The 19,984-nt window shown below is 33.2% G+C and overlaps 1 protein-coding gene across 1 annotated transcript in view; it reads right to left on the reverse strand.

Annotated features, from left to right (window-relative positions):
- Nucleotides 1-19,984, reverse strand: part of LOC147025926 (uncharacterized) — a 168,921-nt gene that overhangs the window by 94,106 nt on the left and 54,831 nt on the right. The window contains exons 23-26 of the mRNA XM_085883558.1: nucleotides 18,965-19,116; nucleotides 18,641-18,779; nucleotides 1,650-1,757; nucleotides 688-870 (exon numbers count right to left, since the gene is read on the reverse strand). Coding sequence (XP_085739684.1) covers nucleotides 688-870; nucleotides 1,650-1,757; nucleotides 18,641-18,779; nucleotides 18,965-19,116 — 582 coding nt within the window. The remainder of the gene's footprint in view (nucleotides 1-687; nucleotides 871-1,649; nucleotides 1,758-18,640; nucleotides 18,780-18,964; nucleotides 19,117-19,984) is intronic.

Consider the following 19,984-nt stretch of genomic DNA (forward strand, 5'->3'; position numbering starts at 1 on the left):
CCACAATGTCTTGTCACCTCTTGTAAAAATTGTGAAATTGCCTTTTATGATGTTCACTGAAAACAATGAAGAGCTCTACAAGTTACACCAGATACATTTACACTACTCTTTTACTTTAATACACATGTTACAGAATATGGCACAAGCCTGAAGTGTCCAGTGGATCCGTTTAAGCTCCATCATTTTCATTGCAGAAAATTATTTTTGCCATGATCTGCGGGACATTTTCCGGAGCATTTGTTTGTGGGGTGATACATTTGAAAGGAAGTCTCACTGCTTGTTTACTGTCATCAGTGGTTTGTAGCACTGCTGTGCAACAATCTCTGTCATGAAGTCATTAAGTGAATTATCACATGTCAACAGGTCTGGGCTTCGAGGTTGTCAGTCAAGTGTAGCAGGCAGCACCGGTGATCCATGACCAATCCAACAATCCCCAAAAACCTCATTGAGGTATTCCCGAATAGCAATTGCGTAATGTGCCGGTGCCCCGTCCAGTTGGAACCACGCATTGTCTTTAATACCAAGTTTTTCAAGTTGTGGCACAAACCAGTTGGACCTTTGCTGGTTATTAACCATCTTGAGTAATAAGCTCGATGGATCCAAAGGGCTCTCACAGTAAAACTCTAATGTGGAATGAAAAAATGCTGGTACAGTGATTATGAATGAGGTGTGAGTGCAAATCCTCACCCTGAAGGAAGAGCTAACTTTAATGTGCACACTGTTGATTCCATCCCAGTGAAGGAGAAGACCGTTGTTGGCCTCCACCAGATGGGTCATCCCAATGCGGCGCACAGTGAAGGAAATAACGGGAGGACCTTTCGTTAGGTACGAGATGTTGTACTGTCCTGATGACATCTTTATTTCAACATTCTGTAGAAAGGGGTCGAGGGAATAAAAAACACTCAGAGAATGTAATGATATTAATATTAATGGGGTTGGTTTATCCTAAAGTATGGATGAACTTGTAGGGGAAACATCATATCATCACGATATGCACATGTCTCATTGTGATCATTTCTCTATCAATGTCGATCTCTTCACACACTCTGCTGATGTTATCTAATTACCAATGATCTGACTCTTCTTCAGATTGTGGAAATGAAGTTGTGGAAGTGATTGTCCTTTTTATCAACAAGGGTTCACATCAACCACGTTCATCTCGAATCCTGCATAGCATTGGCAGCAACGAAATGCACTGTCCTTTACCCTAAAGGTCATGTATTTATGAGGTACACATTGTGGGGAGGAAGGGGAGTGAACAGTGAGGAAGCTAGACTGAGAAAGCACAGAGAGTGATATAAATATGGGGAGATGGAGACACTCAAAGACACAGACAGACAGACAGAGAAGAAGTGAAGGGACATATATGGAGCATACATTCGGAAAGAAAGGGGAGGAAGTGTATCATCAGAGAAATGGTCATATTTGTCTAGAGCATGTAATAAATGGATGACCCCAATGAAGTACATCTTTTGAGTGGGTTAAAGAATTTGGGTCATTTAAGGAGTTAAATTATCATTTCCTTTAAGGACTCTTGTCAAGCTGAAAATCAAGCCAACGAATTTGACTCCTCAAGTTTGTCCCAAAGGAAAGCCAGAAACATGTCTGATCTGCAGAAACCCCCAGTACACGGGACTAATGGGACTCACCCCAAGCTGCAACCGAATGCTTTTGGAGCAAACAGCACCAGTGGAGCCACAGGGTACATTCTCTGTGACGAGTCTGAAGGTGGCATTGGTCGTGTTCACGCACGAGTCCTGTACATACACGGGAAAAGGTAAGTCAACTCCTTTAGTGGTACAAAGGAAGTTCAATGTAAATGGGTATAAAGAAAAATGAATGCTAGCCTTGTTAAATCGGTAGAGTGTTTTAATGAGACTCATCAATGCTAAAATATATGGATGATAATAATAATAATAATAATAATAATAATAATAAAAATAATTGATATAAATGTTTTATAAAGCAGGAGTGTTCGTTTGTCTGTCGGTCTACGAACTACTCCCTCAGTTTTGGGACTAGCGCCGGCAAACGTTCTGTGAAATGTTTTGGGGTCCCAGAAAATAGCCATAGGTGGGTGGGAGGTTTAATAAATACCTCAATACAATTATAATTTTGACTTTCGATTTGTACAAAGTTGCTCCCAATCCAGAAGTAAAGACAAGCATGGGTTTGGCAGAAACATTCGATGGTTTGATAATATTTCAATACAATTGTGATTTTGAGTTTCCACCTGAACGACCCCACTTTTATCCATTGTAATGTAAGTGGGATGTTTCATAAATTTCTCAAAACAATTTGAAATGGAAGACTGAGAAGAAACCTGAAGGAGTTCTCTGTTCTTGCATGTGGCAGCTTTCGCTACTGGATAGCTACCATTTCTTGGAGAGTGGCTGTGCCCCTCTACCAGTACACTGGTACTCATTTTGCCGACCTCGGAAGGATGACAGACAGAGTCGACCCCACCTGGTGTTAATTCAGTAGCCAACAGGGCTCGAACTGATCACCCTAGGATCCCAAGCCAGCCACCCTAACCACTAAGCCAACATCAGGCTTACCAAAATAAGTAAAGAGCAAAGTGGAGTCATCTGGAGGAACCTGGATAGGATTCGGGTTTCAGCCGCGACTTCACTACCCTCAAACCCACGCAGGCACAGTCAAGTGAGCCTCACAGAAAAAAAATTCTGCAAGGGATTCAGAGAGAGAGAGAGAGAGAGAGAGAGAGAGAGAGAGAGAGAGAGAGAGAGAGAGAGAGAGAGAGAGAGAGAGAGAGAGAGAGAGAGAGAGAGAGAAAAAAAAAAAAAAAAAAAAACACAAAATAGAATAAAAAACTGAGAATTGTGAAAAATTAGAAAGAAGTACGAAAGGAACAAAGAGCAAAGATGTTGGGAATATCCCAAATAGACAGATTTCAGCAGTTACCCCTAGGCTCAAATGCAGCAACATGTACAAGCCACCAGAGGTCCATCACGATTTTCATTTTCGATCCATATGAAGTGTTTTGAACCCACCTTTTCTCGCCAGCAGATTTTTGTGAATTGCGTGTCATGTGAGAAAGGCATCCGTATTCGTTTACCTCACAAGTGTTTGTAGAAAGTGTCTATATTTGTTTACATCACAAGTGTTTGTATAAAGTGTCGATATTTGTTTACATCACAAGTGTTTGTAGAAAGTGTCTATATTTGTTTACATCACAAGTGTTTGTAGAAAGTGTCGATATTTGTTTACATAACAAGTGTTTGAAGAAAGTGTCGATATTTGTTGACATCACAAGTGTTTGGAAAGTATCGATATTTGTTTACATCACGAGTGTTTGTATAAAGTGTCGATATTTGTTGACATCACGAGTGTTTGTATAGAGTATCTAGATTTGTTTACATCACAAGTGTTTGTATAAAGTGTCGATATTTGTTGACATCACAAGTGTTTGTATAAAGTGTCGATATTTGTTGATATCACAAGTGTTTGAATAAAGTATCGATATTTGTTAACATCACAAGTGTTTGTCGAAAGTGTCTATATTTGTAGACATCACAAGTGTTTGTATAAAGTATCTATATTTGTTTACACCATGAGTGTTTGTATAAAGTGTCCATATGAGTTTACATCACGAGTGTTTGTATAAAGTGTCGATGTTTGTTTACATCACAAGTGTTTGTATAAAGTATCTATATTTGTTGACATCACAAGTGTTTGTATAAAGTATCGATATTTGTTTACATCACGAGTGTTTGTATAAAGTGTCGATATTTGTTGACATCACGAGTGTTTGTATAGAGTATCTATATTTGTTTACATCACAAGTGTTTGTATAAAGTATCGATATTTGTTAACATCACAAGTGTTTGTCGAAAGTGTCTATATTTGTTGACATCACAAGTGTTTGTATAAAGTATCGATATTTGTTAACATCACAAGTGTTTGTCGAAAGTGTCTATATTTGTAGACATCACAAGTGTTTGTATAAAGTATCTATATTTGTTTACACCAAAAGTGTTTGTATAAAGTGTCCATATGAGTTTACATCACGAGTGTTTGTATAAAGTGTCGATGTTTGTTTACATCACAAGTGTTTGTATAAAGTATCTATATTTGTTGACATCACAAGTGTTTGTATAAAGTATCGATATTTGTTTACATCACGAGTGTTTGTATAAAGTGTCGATATTTGTTGACATCACGAGTGTTTGTATAGAGTATCTATATTTGTTTACATCACAAGAGTTTGTATAAAGTGTCGATATTTGTTGACATCACAAGTGTTTGTATAAAGTGTCGATATTTGTTTACATCACGAGTGTTTGTATAAAGTGTCGATATTTGTTGACATCACAAGTGTTTGTATAAAGTATCGATATTTTTTCACATCACAAGTGTTTGTCGAAAGTGTCTATATTTGTTGACATCACAAGTGTTTGTATAAAGTATCTATATTTGTTTAAACCACGAGTGTTTGTATAAAGTGTCAATATTGGTTTACATCATGAGTGTTTGTATAAAGTGTCGATATTTGTTTCCATCAGAAGTGTTTGTATAAAGTGTCCATATGAGTTTACATCACAAGTGTTTGTATAAAGTGTCGATGTTTGTTTACATCACAAGTGCTTGTATAAAGTATCTGTATTTGTTGACATCACAAGTGTTGGTATAAAGTATCTATATTTGTTGACATCACAAGTGTTTGTATAAAGTATCTATATTAGTTTACATCTCGAGTATTTGTATAAAGTGTCGATATTTATTTACACCACGAGTTTTTGTATGAAGTATCTATATTTGTTTACTTCACGAGTGTTTGTAGAAAGTGTCGATATTTGTTTACTTCACGAGTGTTTGTAGAAAGTGTCGATATTTGTTTACACCATGAGTTTTTGGATAAAGTATCTATATTTGTTTACTTCACCGTTGTTTGTATAAAGTGTCGATATTTGTTTACACCACGAGTGTTTGTATAAAGTGTCGATATTTGTTTACACCACAAGTGTTTGTATAAAGTATCTATATTAGTTGACATCTCGAGTATTTGTTTTAAGTGTCGATATTTGTTTACACCATGAGTGTTTGTATCAAGTGTCGATATTTGTTTCCACCACAAGTGTTTGTATAAAGTATCTATATTAGTTTACATCTCAAGTATTTGTATAAAGTGTCGATATTTGTTTACACCACGAGTTTTTGTATAAAGTATCTATATTTGTTTACTTCACGAGTGTTTGAAGAAAGTGTCAATATTTGTTTACTTCACGAGTGTTTGTAGAAAGTGTCGATATTTGTTTACTACACGAGTGTTTGTATAAAGTGTCGATATTTGTTTACACCACAACTGTTTGTATCAAGTATCTATATTAGTTTACATCTCGAGTATTTGTTTTAAGTGTCGATATTTGTTTACACGACGAGTGTTTGTATCAAGTGTCAATATTTGTTTCCACCACAAGTGTTTGTATAAAGTATCTATATTAGTTTACATCTCAAATATTTGTATAAAGTGTCGATATTTGTTTACACCACGAGTTTTTGTATAAAGTATCTATATTTGTTTACTTCACGAGTGTTTGTAGAAAGTGTCGATATTTGTTTACACCATGAGTTTTTGTATTACGTATCTATATTTGTTTTCTTCACGAGTGTTTGTAGAAAGTGTCGATATTTGTTTACACCCCGAGTGTTTGTATATAGTGTCGATATTTGTTTGCACCACAAGTGTTTGGAAAAGTATCTATATTAGTTTACATCTCGAGTATTTGTATAAAGTGTCGATATTTGTTTACACCACGAGTTTTTGTATAAAGTATCTATATTAGTTTACATCACAAGTGTTTGCAGAAAGTGTCGATATTTGTTGACATCACAAGTGTTTGGAAAGTATCGATATTTGTTTACATCACGAGTGTTTGTATAAAGTGTCGATATTTGTTGACATCACAAGTGTTTGGAAAGTATCGATATTTGTTTCCATCACGAGTGTTTGTATAGAGTATCTAGATTTGTTTACATCACAAGTGTTTGTATAAAGTGTCGATATTTGTTGACATCACAAGTGTTTGTACAAAGTGTCGATATTTGTTTACATCACGAGTGTTTGTATAAAGTGTCGATATTTGTTGACATCACAAGTGTTTGTATAAAGTATCGATATTTGTTAACATCACAAGTGTTTGTCGAAAGTGTCTATATTTGTAGACATCACAAGTGTTTGTATAAAGTATCTATATTTGTTTACACCATGAGTGTTTGTATAAAGTGTCCATATGAGTTTACATCACGAGTGTTTGTATAAAGTGTCGATGTTTGTTTACATCACAAGTGTTTGTATAAAGTATCTATATTTGTTGACATCACAAGTGTTTGTATAAAGTATCGATATTTGTTTACATCACGAGTGTTTGTATAAAGTGTCGATATTTGTTGACATCACAAGTGTTTGTATAGAGTATCTATATTTGTTTACATCACAAGTGTTTGTATAAAGTATCGATATTTGTTAACATCACAAGTGTTTGTCGAAAGTGTCTATATTTGTTGACATCACAAGTGTTTGTATAAAGTATCGATATTTGTTAACATCACAAGTGTTTGTCAAAAGTGTCTATATTTGTAGACATCACAAGTGTTTGTATAAAGTATCTATATTTGTTTACACCACGAGTGTTTGTATAAAGTGTCCATATGAGTTTACATCACGAGTGTTTGTATAAAGTGTCGATGTTTGTTTACATCACAAGTGTTTGTATAAAGTATCTATATTTGTTGACATCACAAGTGTTTGTATAAAATATCGATATTTGTTTACATCACGAGTGTTTGTATAAAGTGTCGATATTTGTTGACATCACGAGTGTTTGTATAGAGTATCTATATTTGTTTACATCACAAGTGTTTGTATAAAGTGTCGATATTTGTTGACATCACAAGTGTTTGTATAAAGTGTCGATATTTGTTTACATCACGAGTGTTTGTATAAAGTGTCGATATTTGTTGACATCACAAGTGTTTGTATAAAGTATCGATATTTTTTCACATCACAAGTGTTTGTCGAAAGTGTCTATATTTGTTGACATCACAAGTGTTTGTATAAAGTATCTATATTTGTTTAAACCACGAGTGTTTGTATAAAGTGTCAATATTGGTTTACATCATGAGTGTTTGTATAAAGTGTCGATATTTGTTTCCATCAGAAGTGTTTGTATAAAGTGTCCATATGAGTTTACATCACAAGTGTTTGTATAAAGTGTCGATGTTTGTTTACATCACAAGTGCTTGTATAAAGTATCTGTATTTGTTGACATCACAAGTGTTGGTATAAAGTATCTATATTTGTTGACATCACAAGTGTTTGTATAAAGTATCTATATTAGTTTACATCTCGAGTATTTGTATAAAGTGTCGATATTTATTTACACCACGAGTTTTTGTATAAAGTATCTATATTTGTTTACTTCACGAGTGTTTGGAGAAAGTGTCGATATTTGTTTACACCACAAGTGTTTGTATAAAGTATCTATATTAGTTTACATCTCGAGTATTTGTATAAAGTGTCGATATTTGTTTACACCATGAGTTTTTGTATAAAGTATCCATATTTGTTTACTTCACGAGTGTTTGTAGAAAGTGTCGATATTTGTTTACTTCACGAGTGTTTGTAGAAAGTGTCGATATTTGTTTACACCATGAGTTTTTGGATAAAGTATCTATATTTGTTTACTTCACCGTTGTTTGTATAAAGTGTCGATATTTGTTTACACCACGAGTGTTTGTATAAAGTGTCGATATTTGTTTACACCACAAGTGTTTGTATAAAGTATCTATATTAGTTTACATCTCGAGTATTTGTTTTAAGTGTCGATATTTGTTTACACCACGAGTGTTTGTATCAAGTGTCGATATTTGTTTCCACCACAAGTGTTTGTATAAAGTATCTATATTAGTTTACATCTCAAGTATTTGTATAAAGTGTCGATATTTGTTTACACCACGAGTTTTTGTATAAAGTATCTATATTTGTTTACTTCACGAGTGTTTGAAGAAAGTGTCAATATTTGTTTACTTCACGAGTGTTTGTAGAAAGTGTCGATATTTGTTTACTACACGAGTGTTTGTATAAAGTGTCGATATTTGTTTACACCACAACTGTTTGTATCAAGTATCTATATTAGTTTACATCTCGAGTATTTGTTTTAAGTGTCGATATTTGTTTACACGACGAGTGCTTGTATCAAGTGTCAATATTTGTTTCCACCACAAGTGTTTGTATAAAGTATCTATATTAGTTTACATCTCAAATATTTGTATAAAGTGTCGATATTTGTTTACATCACGAGTTTTTGTATAAAGTATCTATATTTGTTTACTTCACGAGTGTTTGTAGAAAGTGTCGATATTTGTTTACACCATGAGTTTTTGTATTACGTATCTATATTTGTTTTCTTCACGAGTGTTTGTAGAAAGTGTCGATATTTGTTTACACCCCGAGTGTTTGTATATAGTGTAGATATTTGTTTGCACCACAAGTGTTTGGAAAAGTATCTATATTAGTTTACATCTCGAGTATTTGTATAAAGTGTCGATATTTGTTTACACCACGAGTTTTTGTATAAAGTATCTATATTAGTTTACATCACAAGTGTTTGCAGAAAGTGTCGATATTTGTTGACATCACAAGTGTTTGGAAAGTATCGATATTTGTTTACATCACGAGTGTTTGTATAAAGTGTCGATATTTGTTGACATCACGAGTGTTTGTATAGAGTATCTAGATTTGTTTACATCACAAGTGTTTGTATAAAGTGTCGATATTTGTTGACATCACAAGTGTTTGTACAAAGTGTCGATATTTGTTTACATCACGAGTGTTTGTATAAAGTGTCGATATTTGTTGACATCACAAGTGTTTGTATAAAGTATCGATATTTGTTAACATCACAAGTGTTTGTCGAAAGTGTCTATATTTGTAGACATCACAAGTGTTTGTATAAAGTATCTATATTTGTTTACACCATGAGTGTTTGTATAAAGTGTCCATATGAGTTTACATCACGAGTGTTTGTATAAAGTGTCGATGTTTGTTTACATCACAAGTGTTTGTATAAAGTATCGATATTTGTTTACATCACGAGTGTTTGTATAAAGTGTCGATATTTGTTGACATCACGAGTGTTTGTATAGAGTATCTATATTTGTTTACATCACAAGTGTTTGTATAAAGTATCGATATTTGTTAACATCACAAGTGTTTGTCGAAAGTGTCTATATTTGTTGACATCACAAGTGTTTGTATAAAGTATCGATATTTGTTAACATCACGAGTGTTTGTATAAAGTGTCGATATTTGTTGACATCACAAGTGTTTGTATAAAGTATCGATATTTTTTCACATCACAAGTGTTTGTCGAAAGTGTCTATATTTGTTGACATCACAAGTGTTTGTATAAAGTATCTATATTTGTTTAAACCACGAGTGTTTGTATAAAGTGTCAATATTGGTTTACATCATGAGTGTTTGTATAAAGTGTCGATATTTGTTTCCATCAGAAGTGTTTGTATAAAGTGTCCATATGAGTTTACATCACAAGTGTTTGTATAAAGTGTCGATGTTTGTTTACATCACAAGTGCTTGTATAAAGTATCTGTATTTGTTGACATCACAAGTGTTGGTATAAAGTATCTATATTTGTTGACATCACAAGTGTTTGTATAAAGTATCTATATTAGTTTACATCTCGAGTATTTGTATAAAGTGTCGATATTTATTTACACCACGAGTTTTTGTATAAAGTATCTATATTTGTTTACTTCACGAGTGTTTGGAGAAAGTGTCGATATTTGTTTACACCACAAGTGTTTGTATAAAGTATCTATATTAGTTTACATCTCGAGTATTTGTATAAAGTGTCGATATTTGTTTACACCATGAGTTTTTGTATAAAGTATCCATATTTGTTTACTTCACGAGTGTTTGTAGAAAGTGTCGATATTTGTTTACTTCACGAGTGTTTGTAGAAAGTGTCGATATTTGTTTACACCACAAGTGTTTGTATAAAGTATCTATATTAGTTTACATCTCGAGTATTTGTTTTAAGTGTCGATATTTGTTTACACCACGAGTGTTTGTATCAAGTGTCGATATTTGTTTCCACCACAAGTGTTTGTATAAAGTATCTATATTAGTTTACATCTCAAGTATTTGTATAAAGTGTCGATATTTGTTTACACCACGAGTTTTTGTATAAAGTATCTATATTTGTTTACTTCACGAGTGTTTGAAGAAAGTGTCAATATTTGTTTACTTCACGAGTGTTTGTAGAAAGTGTCGATATTTGTTTACTACACGAGTGTTTGTATAAAGTGTCGATATTTGTTTACACCACAACTGTTTGTATCAAGTATCTATATTAGTTTACATCTCGAGTATTTGTTTTAAGTGTCGATATTTGTTTACACCACGAATGTTTGTATCAAGTGTCAATTTTTGTTTCCACCACAAGTGTTTGTATAAAGTATCTATATTAGTTTACATCTCAAATATTTGTATAAAGTGTCGATATTTGTTTACACCACGAGTTTTTGTATAAAGTATCTATATTTGTTTACTTCACGAGTGTTTGTAGAAAGTGTCGATATTTGTTTACACCATGAGTTTTTGTATTACGTATCTATATTTGTTTTCTTCACGAGTGTTTGTAGAAAGTGTCGATATTTGTTTACACCCCGAGTGTTTGTATATAGTGTCGATATTTGTTTGCACCACAAGTGTTTGGAAAAGTATCTATATTAGTTTACATCTCAAGTATTTGTATAAAGTGTCGATATTTGTTTACACCACGAGTTTTTGTATAAAGTATCTATATTAGTTTACATCACAAGTGTTTGCAGAAAGTGTCGATATTTGTTGACATCACAAGTGTTTGGAAAGTATCGATATTTGTTTACATCACGAGTGTTTGTATAAAGTGTGGATATTTGTTTACTTCACGAGTGTTTGGAGAAAGTGTCGATATTTGTTTACATCACGAGTGTTTGTATAGAGTATCTAGATTTGTTTACATCACAAGTGTTTGTATAAAGTGTCGATATTTGTTGACATCACAAGTGTTTGTACAAAGTGTCGATATTTGTTTACATCACGAGTGTTTGTATAAAGTGTCGATATTTGTTGACATCACAAGTGTTTGTATAAAGTATCTATATTTGTTTACTTCACAAGTGTTTGTCGAAAGTGTCTATATTTGTAGACATCACAAGTGTTTGTATAAAGTATCTATATTTGTTTACACCATGAGTGTTTGTATAAAGTGTCCATATGAGTTTACATCACGAGTGTTTGTATAAAGTGTCGATGTTTGTTTACATCACAAGTGTTTGTATAAAGTATCTATATTTGTTGACATCACAAGTGTTTGTATAAAGTATCGATATTTGTTTACATCACGAGTGTTTGTATAAAGTGTCGATATTTGTTGACATCACGAGTGTTTGTATAGAGTATCTATATTTGTTTACATCACAAGTGTTTGTATAAAGTATCGATATTTGTTAACATCACAAGTGTTTGTCGAAAGTGTCTATATTTGTTGACATCACAAGTGTTTGTATAAAGTATCGATATTTGTTAACATCACAAGTGTTTGTCGAAAGTGTCTATATTTGTAGACATCACAAGTGTTTGTATAAAGTATCTATATTTGTTTACACCACGAGTGTTTGTATAAAGTGTCCATATGAGTTTACATCACGAGTGTATGTATAAAGTGTCGATGTTTGTTTACATCACAAGTGTTTGTATAAAGTATCTATATTTGTTGACATCACAAGTGTTTGTATAAAGTATCGATATTTGTTTACATCACGAGTGTTTGTATAAAGTGTCGATATTTGTTGACATCACGAGTGTTTGTATAGAGTATCTATAATTGTTTACATCACAAGTGTTTGTATAAAGTGTCGATATTTGTTTACATCACGAGTGTTTGTATAAAGTGTCGATATTTGTTGACATCACAAGTGTTTGTATAAAGTATCGATATTTTTTCACATCACAAGTGTTTGTCGAAAGTGTCTATATTTGTTGACATCACAAGTGTTTGTATAAAGTATCTATATTTGTTTAAACCACGAGTGTTTGTATAAAGTGTCAATATTGGTTTACATCATGAGTGTTTGTATAAAGTGTCGATATTTGTTTCCATCAGAAGTGTTTGTATAAAGTGTCCATATGAGTTTACATCACAAGTGTTTGTATAAAGTGTCGATGTTTGTTTACATCACAAGTGCTTGTATAAAGTATCTGTATTTGTTGACATCACAAGTGTTGGTATAAAGTATCTATATTTGTTGACATCACAAGTGTTTGTATAAAGTATCTATATTAGTTTACATCTCGAGTATTTGTATAAAGTGTCGATATTTATTTACACCACGAGTTTTTGTATAAAGTATCTATATTTGTTTACTTCACGAGTGTTTGGAGAAAGTGTCGATATTTGTTTACACCACAAGTGTTTGTATAAAGTATCTATATTAGTTTACATCTCGAGTATTTGTATAAAGTGTCGATATTTGTTTACACCATGAGTTTTTGTATAAAGTATCCATATTTGTTTACTTCACGAGTGTTTGTAGAAAGTGTCGATATTTGTTTACTTCACGAGTGTTTGTAGAAAGTGTCGATATTTGTTTACACCACAAGTGTTTGTATAAAGTATCTATATTAGTTTACATCTCGAGTATTTGTTTTAAGTGTCGATATTTGTTTACACCACGAGTGTTTGTATCAAGTGTCGATATTTGTTTCCACCACAAGTGTTTGTATAAAGTATCTATATTAGTTTACATCTCAAGTATTTGTATAAAGTGTCGATATTTGTTTACACCACGAATTTTTGTATAAAGTATCTATATTTGTTTACTTCACGAGTGTTTGAAGAAAGTGTCAATATTTGTTTACTTCACGAGTGTTTGTAGAAAGTGTCGATATTTGTTTACTACACGAGTGTTTGTATAAAGTGTCGATATTTGTTTACACCACAACTGTTTGTATCAAGTATCTATATTAGTTTACATCTCGAGTATTTGTTTTAAGTGTCGATATTTGTTTACACCACGAATGTTTGTATCAAGTGTCAATATTTGTTTCCACCACAAGTGTTTGTATAAAGTATCTATATTAGTTTACATCTCAAATATTTGTATAAAGTGTCGATATTTGTTTACACCACGAGTTTTTGTATAAAGTATCTATATTTGTTTACTTCACGAGTGTTTGTAGAAAGTGTCGATATTTGTTTACACCATGAGTTTTTGTATTACGTATCTATATTTGTTTTCTTCACGAGTGTTTGTAGAAAGTGTCGATATTTGTTTACACCCCGAGTGTTTGTATATAGTGTCGATATTTGTTTGCACCACAAGTGTTTGGAAAAGTATCTATATTAGTTTACATCTCAAGTATTTGTATAAAGTGTCGATATTTGTTTACACCACGAGTTTTTGTATAAAGTATCTATATTTGTTTACATCACAAGTGTTTGCAGAAAGTGTCGATATTTGTTTACTTCACGAGTGTTTGAAGAAAGTGTCTATTTGTTTACACCACGAGTGTTTGTATAAAGTGTCGATATTTGTTTATACCACGAGTGTTTGTATAAAGTGTCGATATTTGTTTACACCACGAGTGTTTGTATAAAGTGTCGATATTTGTTTACACCACAAGTGTTTGTATAAAGTATCTATATTAGTTTACATCTCGAGTATTTGGAGAAAGTGTCGATATTTGTTTACTTCACGAGTGTTTCGAGAAAGTGTCGATATTTGTTTACACCACGAGTTTTTGTATAAAGTATCTATATTTGTTTACTTCACGAGTGTTTGGAGAAAGTGTCGATATTTGTTTAATTCACGAGTGTTTCGAGAAAGTGTCGATATTTGTTTACACCACGAGTGTTTGTATAAAGTGTCGATATTTGTTTACACCATGAGTGTTTGCATAAAGTGTCGATATTTGTTTACACCACAAGTGTTTGTATAAAGTATCTATATTAGTTTACATCTCGAGTATTTGTATAAAGTATCGATACTTGTTTCCACCACGAGTTTTTGTATAAAGTATCTATATTTGTTTACTTCACGAGTGTTTGAAGAAAGTGTCGATATTTGTTTACTTCACGAGTGTTTGTAGAAAGTGTCGATATTTGTTTACACCATGAGTTTTTGTATAAAGTATCTATATTTGTTCACTTCACGAGACTTTTTATAAAGGGTCGATATTTGTTTACACCACGAGTGTTTGTATAAAGTGTCGATATTTGTTTACACCACAAGTGTTTGTATAAAGTATCTATATTAGTTTACATCTCGAGTATTTGTTTTAAGTGTCGATATTTGTTTACACCACGAGTTTTTGTATAAAGTATCTATATTTGTTTACTTCACGAGTATTTGTAGAAAGTGTCGATATTTGTTTATACCACGAGTTTTTGTATAAAGTGTCGATATTTGTTTACACCACGAGTTTTTGAATAAAGTATCCTATATTTGTTTACTTCACGAGTGTTTGGAGAAAGTGTCGATATTTGTTTACACCACGAGTGTTTGTATAAAGTGTCGATATTTGTTTGCACCACAAGTGTTTGTATAAAGTATCTATATTAGTTTACATCTCGAGTATTTGTTTTAAGTGTCGATATTTGTTTACACCATGAGTGTTTGTATCAAGTGTCGATATTTGTTTCCACCACAAGTGTTTGTATAAAGTATCTATATTAGTTTACATCTCGAGTATTTGTTTTAAGTGTCGATATTTGTTTACACCACGAGTTTTTGTATAAAGTATCTATATTTGTTTACTTCACGAGTATTTGTAGAAAGTGTCGATATTTGTTTATACCACGAGTTTTTGTATAAAGTGTCGATATTTGTTTACACCACGAGTTTTTGAATAAAGTATCCTATATTTGTTTACTTCACCAGTGTTTGGAGAAAGTGTCGATATTTGTTTACACCACGAGTGTTTGTATAAAGTGTCGATATTTGTTTGCACCACAAGTGTTTGTATAAAGTATCTATATTAGTTTACATCTCGAGTATTTGTTTTAAGTGTCGATATTTGTTTACACCATGAGTGTTTGTATCAAGTGTCGATATTTGTTTCCACCACAAGTGTTTGTATAAAGTATCTATATTAGTTTACATCTCGAGTATTTGTATAAAGTGTCTATTTGTTTACACCACGAGTTTTTGTATAAAGTATCTATATTTGTTTACTTCACGAGTGTTTGTAGAAAGTGTCGATATTTGTTTACACCACGAGTTTTTGTATTAAGTATCTATATTTGTTTTCTTCATGAGTGTTTGTAGAAAGTGTCTATTTCTTTACACCACGAGTGTTTGTATAAAGTGTCGATATTTGTTTACACCACAAGTGTTTGGAAAAGTATCTATATTAGTTTACATCTCGAGTATTTGTATAAAATGTCGATATTTGTTTACATCACGAGTTTTTGTATGAAGTATCTATATTTGTTTACTTCACGAGTGTTTGGAGAAAGTGTCGATATTTGTTTACACCACGAGTGTTTGTATAAAGTGTCGATAATTGTTTACACCACAAGTGTTTGTATAAAGTATCTATATTTGTTTACTTCACGAGTGTTTGGAGAAAGTGTCGATATTTGTTTACACCACGAGTTTTTGTATAAAGTATCTATATTTGTTCACATCACAAGTGTTTGCAGAAAGTGTCGATATTTGTTTACTTCACGAGTGTTTGAAGAAAGTGTCTATTTGTTTACACCACGAGTGTTTGTATAAAGTGTCGATATTTGTTTACACCACGAGTGTTTGTATAAAGTGTCGATATTTGTTTACACCACGAGTGTTTGTATAAAGTGTCGATATTTGTTTACACCACAAGTGTTTGTATGAAGTATCTATATTAGTTTACATCTCGAGTATTTGGAGAAAGTGTCGATATTTGTTTACTTCACGAGTGTTTCGAGAAAGTGTCGATATTTGTTTACACCACGAGTTTTTGTATAAAGTATCTATATTTGTTTACTTCACGAGTGTTTGGAGAAAGTGTCGATATTTGTTTACTTCACGAGTGTTTCGAGAAAGTGTCGATATTTGTTTACACCACGAGTGTTTGTATAAAGTGTCGATATTTGTTTACACCATGAGTGTTTGCATAAAGTGTCGATATTTGTTTACACCACAAGTGTTTGTATAAAGTATCTATATTAGTTTACATCTCGAGTATTTGTATAAAGTATCGATACTTGTTTCCACCACGAGTTTTTGTATAAAGTATCTATATTTGTTTACTTCACGAGTGTTTGAAGAAAGTGTCGATATTTGTTTACTTCACGAGTGTTTGTAGAAAGTGTCGATATTTGTTTACACCATGAGTTTTTGTATAAAGTATCTATATTTGTTCACTTCACGAGTCTTTTTATAAAGGGTCGATATTTGTTTACACCACGAGTGTTTGTATAAAGTGTCGATATTTGTTTACACCACAAGTGTTTGTATAAAGTATCTATATTAGTTTACATCTCGAGTATTTGTTTTAAGTGTCGATATTTGTTTACACCACGAGTTTTTGTATAAAGTATCTATATTTGTTTACTTCACGAGTATTTGTAGAAAGTGTCGATATTTGTTTATACCACGAGTTTTTGTATAAAGTGTCGATATTTGTTTACACCACGAGTTTTTGAATAAAGTATCCTATATTTGTTTACTTCACGAGTGTTTGGAGAAAGTGTCGATATTTGTTTACACCACGAGTGTTTGTATAAAGTGTCGATATTTGTTTGCACCACAAGTGTTTGTATAAAGTATCTATATTAGTTTACATCTCGAGTATTTGTTTTAAGTGTCGATATTTGTTTACACCATGAGTGTTTGTATCAAGTGTCGATATTTGTTTCCACCACAAGTGTTTGTATAAAGTATCTATATTAGTTTACATCTCGAGTATTTGTATAAAGTGTCTATTTGTTTACACCACGAGTTTTTGTTTAAAGTATCTATATTTGTTTACTTCACGAGTGTTTGTAGAAAGTGTCGATATTTGTTTACACCACGAGTTTTTGTATTAAGTATCTATATTTGTTTTCTTCATGAGTGTTTGTAGAAAGTGTCTATTTCTTTACACCACGAGTGTTTGTATAAAGTGTCGATATTTGTTTACACCACAAGTGTTTGGAAAAGTATCTATATTAGTTTACATCTCGAGTATTTGTATAAAATGTCGATATTTGTTTACATCACGAGTTTTTGTATGAAGTATCTATATTTGTTTACTTCACGAGTGTTTGGAGAAAGTGTCGATATTTGTTTACACCACGAGTGTTTGTATAAAGTGTCGATAATTGTTTACACCACAAGTGTTTGTATAAAGTATCTATATTTGTTTACTTCACGAGTGTTTGGAGAAAGTGTCGATATTTGTTTACTTCACGAGTGTTTGGAGAAAGTGTCGATATTTGTTTACACCACGAGTGTTTGTATAAAGTGTCGATATTTGTTTTCACCTCGAGTGTTTGTATAAAGTGTCGATATTTGTTTACACCACAAGTGTTTGTATAAAGTATCTATATTAGTTTACATCTCGAGTATTTGTATAAAGTATCGATATTTGTTTACACCACGAGTTTTTGTATAAAGTATCTATATTTGTTTACTTCACGAGTGTTTGTAGAAAGTGTCGATATTTGTTTACACCATGAGTTTTTGTATAAAGTATCTATATTTGTTTACTTCATGAGTGTTTGTATAAAGTGTCGATATTTTATTTACACCACGAGTGTTTGTATAAAGTGTCGATATTTGTTTACACCACAAGTGTTTGTATAAAGTATCTATATTAGTTTACATCTCGAGTATTTGTTTTAAGTGTCGATATTTGTTTACACCACGAGTTTTTGTATGAAGTATCTATATTTGTTTACTTCACGAGTGTTTGTGAAAAGTGTCGATATTTGTTTACACCATGAGTGTTTATGTTTTCTTCTGTTCATGGTATATTATTAATTTGTGATTGGAATGATGCTATGTGAATGAAAATGGAGAGATTGAGTTTAAAGGTGAATGAGGAAATTTTATGAGGGTTTCCATTCGGCATTTGCAGATTGGATTTGCAGATCATTCGTGGATTTGGCATTTGCAGTAAAATTTTTGCCCAAGTCCTTCACGAACCGGCTGTCCATGCCTGATGTTTGACTGAAGGTGTCACAGCAATGTGGAATTGATTTCTTTATTGTTTGGCATTAGCTGTTTCCACATTCATTGTTTTTTTGTTGTTGGGCTTTCTACTATGCCTCGTTGGTGTGTATATATATATATATATATATATATATATATATATATATATATATATATATATATATATATATATATATATATATATATATATATATATATATATATATTCGGCATCCTCAGAGTATTCATAATAATAAAATAAATAATTATTATGAGCACAAAAGCAACAATACCTCGTCAATAAACGAGATTTTATGATTCAATCGATAATAGGTGAAGCCTAAAAGAGAGTTCGTGCTAATGATGGGTTGTGGTGGTGTTGTTGGTGGTGGTGTTGGTGGTGATGCTGAAATGAAGCAGCAACTGATGGCATGCTCACCTGAGAGAGAATATACTCGCATTCTCCATCAAAGAGGAAACGCTTTCTGTCGTACGTGTCGTAGTGTCCATCTCCATACAAGGTACATTGTCCTGTGCAATCGCGTTGTGTACATTGCCAGCGGGCACCTGAACATGTACTGTGTATGAGGGAGTGGAGGGCGGAGTGAGGGGGAAAAGTTAGTTTCCTATCTAGCAAAGACCATCATCACCACCGTTATTAATTACACAAACATCCTTTCAGACCTTTCAGCCCGAGCCATGACCTAATTCATTTTGACTTTTTCAACCCACGTTTGTCTATTTTACCTGTCTGAATCCTTACCATGTGTTGCAGTCGACAAGCATGGACTGTCCACGCTGATAGACTTCTCCATTATGGGTGCAAGGACACTGCACTGGAGGAACGCATGAACTGTTGCTAGTTTGTACCATTCCCAACGGACACACGCAGCCCGACATGCATTCTGCCGTGAGCTGCATATTCAGACGGGAAAAAAAACAGGGCTCATGTGAGACTGTGTGTGTGTGTGTGTGTGTGTGTGTGTGTGTGTGTGTGTGTGTGTGTGTGTGTGTGTGTGTGTGTGTGTGTGTGTGTGTGTGTGTGTGTGTGTGTGTGTGTGTCGTTGGTTGTTATCTCCATATGCGGGTTTCAGAAGGTGGAACGGAGTCCTCCCAGGTCTCGAAGTATCCACTTCCATTTCAGTGTGGGGTCACAATTCAAGGACCAAGGTGTGAAGTTTTCTTGCTCTCAAAATTTTGTTTTGGGGGGTGTTTTGAGGATCATCACCGAGCCCCGAACAGCTTTCAACTGCAGTTCGTTTGTCGTGATATTCCCAGGGATGGTTTTTAAGATATCTGCAAGGTTCTTCATCCAGTCGCAATACTTTGTTTTCTATGTTCACACTCGATGCAATCATCAGGTCATATGTTGGCGTTATTTCCTTGTTTTCAGTGACTGCTTTTGGTTCATGTTTCCATGAGTTTTCTGAAACTGAGATATTGAAGTTTTTGCAGATATGCCGGTGGATTACTTTACATACCTCGTTGTGCCTTTGGCTATACAGCTGTTCTGACATGAGTTTTTTTTCACCTGAGAGGAGGTGATTCATGCTTTCTGTTTCTACCTTGCAGAACCTACACTTGTCTGATTGACTCAGTCCCTCCATCTTCTTAAAGCCATTGATGTAGTTATTGTTCCTGGTCTTGGGCATTCGTAATTTTTTGTTCTCCATCTTAGATGAGCTGGCTTTTTCTTAGCCATTCCAATGAGCCTTCTTTGTCTATGCTCAATCTGTCCAACTCCTTTTTGCTGTTTTGTCATTCTCATTGTCGGTGTATATTT

Source organism: Eptatretus burgeri, chromosome 5, assembly GCF_056783735.1.
Source record: "Eptatretus burgeri isolate ZD-2024b chromosome 5, Ebu_testis_v1, whole genome shotgun sequence".
Lineage (NCBI taxonomy): Eukaryota > Metazoa > Chordata > Myxini > Myxiniformes > Myxinidae > Eptatretus > Eptatretus burgeri.